Raw genomic sequence first — 8,775 nt, forward strand, 5'->3', positions numbered from 1 at the left:
GCAAGCCTACACCCCGACAAGCCTTGAAGTAGGGGGTATTTGTAGACATATAAAATTTATTGGGTCTAATCCATATAAAATTTGGACTAAATTCAATTGGGTTAAATAATTAATTTGGACTTTATAAATTAAATTAGTCCATTTTTATGAATTGCAAGCCTAAGGTCCATTTCATCTCAAGGCCCAAACTCATGTCATGTGTCAAGTGACATGGCATATTCAGTCAAATTGCAAGCCAAAAAAGATGACGCCACGTGTTAAATGATGTGGCAATCTAAGTCAAAAAGCAAGAACCAACCACAGGTTGCCAAGTGGCTAAAATGACATGAGCCAATCAGAATCAAGCAAGAGAGTTCATATGTAGCTGGACTGTCCATCCTCTACAACTGTAATTAGAGGGGTTACATAACTTTCAGGGGACACTAGGAGTTGGAGAAGAGCATTCCGCAATTGGTGAAGGCATCCACAAACAGAGAGATCAATCATCAAGTGCATAGTTCTTCAACAAAGGAGTGATCAACGGAGTTTTTCTCAGAGATCAACCCGAAACAACAAAGTGCTACTTAACGTTCTTGGCGATTAAATACATCACAAGGAGGTCTGCATCGTCCTACATTCGAGAAAGACGCTTCTCAAGCCCTCCAATCATGGAGAATTTTAGAAAGGAGAATCAAGGAATACATAGAATTGTACTCACAAATATTTATCAATAAAATTTCTTTTTCTTCATATTATTTTTGTTGCAGTTTATTTTTCATACAACGAAAATTTATTCCGAACAAATACATGATACACATTTCCACATAAACTCTTATCATTAAATCATAGTTAATTAAGAAAAAATATATTTTTAATAGCTCCCAAAAATAATAGTCGATAATTTTTTTTTTGTTTATATGTGTATTATATGCGAAAAATATACACATTTTATATACTTTTCGGCACATTAATTTCAATCCACCGGCCAACTTTATATTTTTTGCGTTGATTAATATATATTCGTATGTTAATATATTATATGCTTATATATTGCCATTTCCATTTGTGATTAGGTAATGAACCTACAATGATTGTCAATAAAAGGTAGCACAGTGATTCACGCACCTTCTACCCCTTATCTCTTCCAACTTTTTTCCATTGAAGTTATCCTATAATTTTTTTTGTTTCCCATCCGGTATTCAGTATCGCATTGGAGCCTAATTATATTTGGATTTGCGCCACGTAAAGTCCCATTTAGGAGAAAATGCTTCCTACGAAGAATTTTTTTATATACAGAGCTCGAACCCGAGATCTCTGATTAAGGAAAGAGCAACCCCATCTGCTGCACCACGTCTTTTTTGGTGGTGTAATTCAACTTCTGATATTTGAATAATTACTCACACCTATCTGAAAATAGTAGTGACGTTAAATATGTACTTATTCGAAAAATTGCATAAAAGTTGTACCATATTTATACTAGTAGGAGATAGAAATTATTCCGTCGAAATACGTGCAAACTGACCCCTAAATCAAGCCTATCAAAACGAACATAAAAATACTAGGAAATCATAATTTTCATTTAGTTAAAATTATTTTTAAAATGCGAAAAAATTATGTTGTCGAATAATAATGGTGTCATTATTTTTTAGATAGATGGAGCAAAAATAATTAATTAATTTAAAGTAAAAGTTAATATTGATGAAAAAGTATTTAATTTTTTGATATGCTATCTAACACATGTTTGATTTGTTCAATTTAATAGCAATTAAGGCCGTTTGACTAATGAATTTGTTATGAAAGAGAGATTAAACGAAGACTGTTATGCAATGAATAACTCAAAAATTATTGCATTATTTCTTTAGTTTGCTAACAAAAGGTACTTCCAAACTTTTCTACTTTAAAATTTTAAATTCCCTTTATTATAGATGCAATAACTAATTTAAGATCGCATGTTTTAAGGATACTTATGATATGTGCTGATTTTTTTTTTAAAATTGCGCAGTAGTCAAAATTATCTTTATTTAATAGCATATATGACAATGTTTTAATTTCTTTAAGCAACTTTATATTCAAAATCATCTAGAATTATATAGAGTTTGCAAAGTCACTGAATAAAAAAAGTCATCTAAAATTATATAACAACGTAATTTACTAATTTATTACTACTAATTTTTTATCTACTCAAACAAGAAGCATTAATTTGAAGTATAGCACCTTGTTCTAAAGCAAGGAGGAAAATAAGCCGCTTCTTTAGAGGTATTTTTATAACTATAAATATTTTTACCTGAGTATTATTGGTACCTTTTTCACCCTCTGTATTACTAAGGCCCCATTTGTCCGTATTTTTTTTTTTTTATAAAATGTGTTTGTCCATAATATTTTGTACGTTTTTGGAAATTTTTCGAAAATGAGCTTTTCAAAAACCAAAAGTTTCAAAATTTTCAGAATTTTTTTTCCGCACTAACAAAACTACAATATTTTCAAGTGAATCCTATATCCAAACATAATTTTAGATTGCAAATACTATTTTTCAACTTTACTCCAAGTACTATTTTTTTTCAAAATATAATTTTTATGTCCAAACGCCAACTAAAATACTTGTTAAAAGTTGGTGTGGGATGCATAGAATCACTCTGATAATAAGTCTTATGTTCGAGCTTTGGAATAAACTAAAAAAGAGCAGCCCAGTGCACTAAGCTTCGGCTATACGCGGGTTCGAGAAAAAGTCAGATCACAAGGGTCTATTGAACAAGAGGTTATTTTTATGTTTCGAACCCGTGACCTCCTGATCATACGACAACAAATTTACCAGTTAAGCTAAGACTACCCTTCTTTAGAATAATATAAAATTCTGAATTTTCATATTATAATTGTTTTTCTAATTGGCAATTCCAAACGAGGTGCTAAAAGAACAGTTCCCAAACTTACCAGCATTTTCACACAATCTTTCACTTCTATTAGCTTCCTTAAATTCTTGGGGTCCCCTCTACTTTTTTGCTCTTTCCTTTCTTCTGTAGCTTTCAATATGTGAAAAAGAAAATCACTGAAAAAGAAAAAGAAAAGAAAAAGGGAAAAAAGTACAGTTGATAGAGAGAGAGAGAAAGAGATCTACTGAAATAGCCAACTTGAGCTCTTACAGAGATCTTGAAGTAGCCAAAAAGTTGCTTCTTTTACTGTGCTCTCTACTTAGTTTTAACTCATACCCCCAGTTTCTTTAAGGGTTTCAAGATCTGCTTCAGTTTTTTGCTAAGCTCAGTTGCTGACTTGCTTCTGTAGCTTATTTCAAGAAAAGGGTATTTAGGGTTTGTGTAGTTTTTTGTGTGTTTGTTTTATTTTCCAGTGAGTAATTGAAGATCTGGGGACAAGTATGAAGCAGTTTTTAATGGTGGTATTTAGTTGTGGAAGTGGGTTTGGATGAAAAATATGGTTTCTTGCTGCTTGGTTTTTGCTTGGGGTGGGGGGTGGGGGTTGTACTAAAAAGACTAAAGTTTTCATTTTTTTTTGGTTTTTTATATTTTTTGAGAGCTGCCCTTTTTGGGTTATTTGTTTAACTAGTGAAAAGTAGGTTCTTGATAGGAGTTAGTTTGATTTGCTGTAATGAGGGTATCTTCAGCTGGGTTCAATCCTCAACCAGAGGAAGGTTTGTTTGTTTGTTGTTATTACTTGTTTGGTGGACTTGAAGTGAAGCATTATTTGTAGTGATTAATAAGTAAAGTTCATATTTTTTATGCTTAAAATTACAGCAGCAGGGGAGAAGAAATGCTTGAATTCAGAGCTGTGGCATGCGTGTGCCGGGCCACTAGTTTCGCTTCCTCCTGTAGGAAGCAGAGTTGTGTATTTTCCTCAAGGGCATAGTGAACAGGTTAGTTGTAGATATATTATGTTTCACAGTGTAGCTCATTGAAGTTTCAGTTTTTGATATGCTTCGCATTTAATTAGTATCGGGAAAACTAAACTGTATAGCCGCTCCAAAAAATAATAGCCGAAATGTATATTTTTTTTTAATTAATGTATGATACATATTTTATACATAATCAATGCATATTTTTTGTATATTTGGCTAGCGAAAGTAATTATTTTTGGCCAATGGGCCAAATGTGTAACTTGCCTTTTAATTTCATGTGATGTTCTGTTAAAGCTTGCACCTCTAGTTTTAGTGGCTAAACAGAGTATGCTGCTATTGTTTGTGCCATGAGCCATTGAATTCTATGTGAACTGATTTTTCTTGAGGCACATTCTTCCTATTTTAGCTTTAAGTAGCTCCCTGAGTTTCTTTAATGAAGGATTGACTTGAGAGTTTTAGACGCCTTCAATCTAATTTAGATTTTACAGGTTGCTGCCTCGACAAACAAGGAAGTAGATGCTCATATCCCTAACTATCCTGGTTTACCACCTCAACTAATTTGTCAGCTTCACAACCTGACAATGCATGTAAGTTTAGTTTTGTTAGTTGTGATGTGTTATCTATGTGCGTTTCTGTCACGGGAGGTATTATTCTGAAGACTTTTTATATTACAGGCAGATGTTGAGACCGATGAGGTATATGCTCAAATGACGTTGCAGCCACTAAGTGCAGTATGTCACTTCCTACCTTTTTTAAATCAGCTTTAGTAATTTTATTGTGTTAACGGACTTACTCTATGTAGCAAGAGCAAAAGGATGTGTGCCTGCTACCAGCAGAACTTGGCATCCCGAGTAAACAACCAACCAATTATTTCTGCAAAACCTTGACGGCAAGTGACACCAGTACTCATGGTGGATTTTCTGTCCCCCGACGTGCAGCAGAAAAAGTTTTTCCCCCTCTTGTAGGTCCCTTCGACAGAACTCATCAGCATTGTGGTTCTCTTTTCCTTTTTCTTTTGTTGTGTCTCATCAGCATTGGATTCTGTAGTATCCTTGTAGTGCTCAATGATCTCATGATGAATGTGTCTTGCTATTGCAGGATTACTCTCAGCAGCCGCCCTGTCAAGAGTTGATTGCAAAAGATCTCCATGGAAATGAATGGAAGTTCCGGCATATTTTTCGTGGTGAGTTTCTGTCCAGGCAGAGCTTAAAGGGAGTACTGTCTTTGTAGTTGGTACCATGAACCAAATGTACCTGAAAGAAAAGAAAATTCAAGCTCGAGATTAGGGTTTTTTGTCTACTGCAGTATATGAACTATATAAAGTCACAACATTGAGCTGAGCTGTTTATCATTATCATCTTTACCGACTTATCCTTTCACTTCAATCCCAAAAAATATCTATACACAAACACAGACAGAGTAGAAAAGATTGCTGCTTTCCTCTGGGCTGCTTGCTTTCCGAAGAATCTACTTTGCACGTTTCAGATTTTGCATCTCTTAATTTTGTGGTGGAGGGAGTATTATAAAATCAAACTCTCTGGTCATTTGCCATGTTATCACTTATAAAATTGGGCGCAAGCATTACCAGCACTCTAATTGGTTGCTCATGTTTAGGCCAACCAAAGAGGCATCTATTGACAACAGGATGGAGTGTGTTCGTAAGTGCAAAGAGACTTGTTGCGGGCGATGCAGTCATCTTTATCTGGTAGAAGATTTTGTTTGTACCTTTTATTGATTCTTCATAAGATTGCACTCCACCATCCGTAACTTTCAAATGATTTATATAGTTTCAGATAAATGGCAGTATGTATTTTAAGTGCAGAATCATATTTGGCCAAGTTGTGTTGCTTGTCATTTGCTACTTTGAGTAAGCCAAACTGAGAATCTTCACGAATTAAGGATTGATTTCAATCTTTTACGTCTGTGAACCTGTGACTTTTAACTGTGAACCTGTATCATTTTCTCTTCCGCAATAAGGTAGCTCTGAATCTGCATCATGTATTGGCAGTTGATAGTGATGTAGTTGGATAATCATTTGCAATTTAAGGAACTCACTCTCATTTCACCCTCTCAGTTCATTGATATCAGTTTTATCTTTGCTAAAATACTGTCACCTTCTATCAGGAATGAAAATAATCAATTGCTTTTGGGGATTCGACGTGCTAATCGTCCTCAAACCGTTATGCCTTCTTCAGTTTTGTCAAGTGATAGCATGCACATTGGTCTCCTTGCTGCGGCGGCTCATGCAGCTGCAACTAATAGCCGCTTTACAATTTTTTATAATCCAAGGTAAAGTCTTTTTCTTTTGTTACATCTGCTAACAAAATTGAGTCATGTTTAACCTTTTAGCTTCATAATTTCAGGGCAAGTCCATCAGAGTTTGTCATACCTCTTGCCAAGTATGCTAAAGCAGTTTATCATACACGGATTTCTGTTGGTATGAGGTTCCGGATGCTGTTTGAAACAGAAGAATCGAGTGTCCGTAGGTAGGTCTTATCTTCTTGGACTTTCACGTGCAATGTAAAGTAATTTGAAAGACAAAATTGACTTGGGGAGCCAAGTTTATAGTAAAATGGAGGGATATCTATGTGAAAAGGGTGGCCTACTTTGGTGGGTAGTTAATTATGTTAGAGCTTGCGGGTGAAGTCACTCTATGCTAAGGTGCTTTTTGTGAAGTTTTAGCTGATTTAGAAGCAGGGAAAATTCTTTTAGGAAGAGAAAAGAAAGTTAGGAGATTAAAATATTTGAGCTACTGCCACCTCTTCTACGAACAAAGATGCCATACTTTCGCTGTTTATATGTTTACATGCAAACCCTCTTACAACCAGTTCAGTATTTCAAATTTTCGTTGCTGGTGTGGAATATTGATTTTGACCCTCAGCAATTATTCCCAACTCTCTCTCTCTCTCTCTCTCTCTCTCTCTCTCTCTCATGCACACTTTAATCATGTAATATCTTTGATTCAGGTATATGGGCACAATTACTGGTATCAGTGATTTAGATCCTGTTCGTTGGCCAAATTCACATTGGCGGTCTGTGAAGGTTAGTTTTTTAACAGGTGGTCATTAATAAAAGTAATAGATCAATTAACTGCTACTTGTATCTTTGTTTAAATTTATAAATTATAACGCGCTTGGTGGTGCCTTTAGTATATAAATTAAGATCTTTTGTCGCTGGTCCTGATGCAGGTTGGATGGGATGAATCAACTGCAGGAGAGAGGCAGCCCAGAGTTTCGCTGTGGGAAATTGAACCTCTGACAACTTTTCCTATGTATCCTTCTCCTTTCTCCCTTAGGCTAAAAAGGCCTTGGCCATCTGGACTACCTTCTCTCCCTGGTATGGTTTCTTCTTGCTTTTTTTTTTTGCCCTGGGGAAACAAGGTAAATTTGGTTGAGTTCTAACTTTCAGTGGTTTGTTTACCTCTCGTTCACTCAGGTTTTCCCAATGGTGATATGACTATGAATTCTCCACTCTCGTGGCTGCGTGGTGACATAGGAGATCAAGGGATTCAGTCGCTTAATTTCCAGGGATATGGTGTTACTCCGTTTATGCAGCCAAGAATTGATGCTTCTATGTTAGGTTTGCAACCTGACATTCTGCAAACAATGGCTGCACTAGATCCATCGAAACTTGCAAATCAATCCTTTATGCAGTTCCAACAAAGTATACCTGGCGGTTCAGCATCTTTGAGTCATAGTCAGATTTTGCAGCCTTCTCATTCACAGCAAAATCTGCTCCACAGCTTCTCCGAAAACCAGTTAATATCTCAGGCACAGATGCTTCAGCAACAATTGCAGCGCCGTCAGAATTATAATGATCAACAGCAATTGCTGCAACCACAGCTTCAGCAACACCAAGAAGTGAACTCCTCGCAGTTTCAACATCAACAGCAAACCAAGGCCATGTCCAGTCTCTCTCAGATGACTTCGGCTGCGCAGCCCCAGCTTTCTCATTTGCAAGTCTTAAGTTCAACTGGTTCTCCACAAACATTTTCTGATATACTTGGTAACCATGTCAATGCATCTAGTAATTCTACTATGCAAAGTCTGTTGAGTTCATTTTCCCGTGATGGAGCGTCTGCTGTCCTTAACATGCATGAAGCTCACCCTCTAGTGTCTTCGTCCTCATCATCAAAGCGAATTGCTCTAGAATCTCAGCTCCCTTCTCGGGTTACTCCATTCGCTGTGCCCCAGCCTGAGGATGTGATATCACACAATACTAAAGTCTCTGATCTTTCCTCTCTGTTGCCCCCTTTTCCTGGCAGAGAATCTTTTTCTGATTATAGAGGAGTAGAAGATAGCCAAAACAATGCACTCTATGGATTTAATACCGACTCTTTGAACATACTGCAGAACGGTATGTCCAACATGAAGGATAGTAGTGGTGATAATGGATCTTTATCTATTCCTTATGCTACCTCTACCTTCACAAATACTGTGGGCAACGAGTATCCCATTAACTCAGACATGACAACTTCAAGTTGTGTAGATGAATCAGGTTTCTTGCAGTCCTCCGAAAATGGGGACCAAGGAAACCCAACTAATAGAACCTTTGTGAAGGTGAGCTTTATTAGCTTTACATCAGTTCACCTTTTGTTCTCTGAATTGCATGACCAAACACGCTGTCTAGTTTTAAAGTTCTTAAAGAGGATATATTTTTGCGGTGTTATGATGTTTCACACTGCATGTCTCTGGCAGGTTCATAAATCAGGGTCCTTTGGACGGTCACTCGATATCTCCAAGTTTAGCAGCTATCACGAACTTCGAAGTGAGCTTGCTCACATGTTTGGGCTAGAAGGCTTGTTGGAGGACCCTGAGAGATCAGGCTGGCAGCTTGTATTTGTAGACCGAGAGAATGATGTTCTCCTCCTCGGTGACGATCCCTGGCAGTAAGAATCCATTAACTTTCTTTTCTTTTACAGGCTTGCTACTACAACCTTTTTCTTCTGCCCC

At 36.6% G+C, this 8,775-nt stretch overlaps 1 protein-coding gene across 2 annotated transcripts in view; it reads left to right on the top strand.

The window, feature by feature from the left end:
• Positions 2,913-8,775, top strand: part of LOC109228570 (auxin response factor 6-like) — a 7,176-nt gene continuing 1,313 nt past the window's right edge. The window contains exons 1-13 of one of the 2 annotated variants that reach the window (XM_019393699.1): positions 2,913-3,619; positions 3,723-3,841; positions 4,312-4,410; positions 4,498-4,554; positions 4,626-4,784; positions 4,922-5,006; positions 5,438-5,528; positions 5,948-6,112; positions 6,187-6,309; positions 6,790-6,865; positions 7,012-7,159; positions 7,259-8,382; positions 8,521-8,711. In XM_019393699.1, coding sequence (XP_019249244.1) covers positions 3,577-3,619; positions 3,723-3,841; positions 4,312-4,410; positions 4,498-4,554; positions 4,626-4,784; positions 4,922-5,006; positions 5,438-5,528; positions 5,948-6,112; positions 6,187-6,309; positions 6,790-6,865; positions 7,012-7,159; positions 7,259-8,382; positions 8,521-8,711 — 2,480 coding nt within the window. In that variant the 5' untranslated portion in view covers positions 2,913-3,576. The remainder of the gene's footprint in view (positions 3,620-3,722; positions 3,842-4,311; positions 4,411-4,497; positions 4,555-4,625; positions 4,785-4,921; positions 5,007-5,437; positions 5,529-5,947; positions 6,113-6,186; positions 6,310-6,789; positions 6,866-7,011; positions 7,160-7,258; positions 8,383-8,520; positions 8,712-8,775) is intronic. The other variant, XM_019393700.1, reaches the window with a different exon arrangement.

This window comes from Nicotiana attenuata, chromosome 7, assembly GCF_001879085.1.
Source record: "Nicotiana attenuata strain UT chromosome 7, NIATTr2, whole genome shotgun sequence".
NCBI lineage: Eukaryota > Viridiplantae > Streptophyta > Magnoliopsida > Solanales > Solanaceae > Nicotiana > Nicotiana attenuata.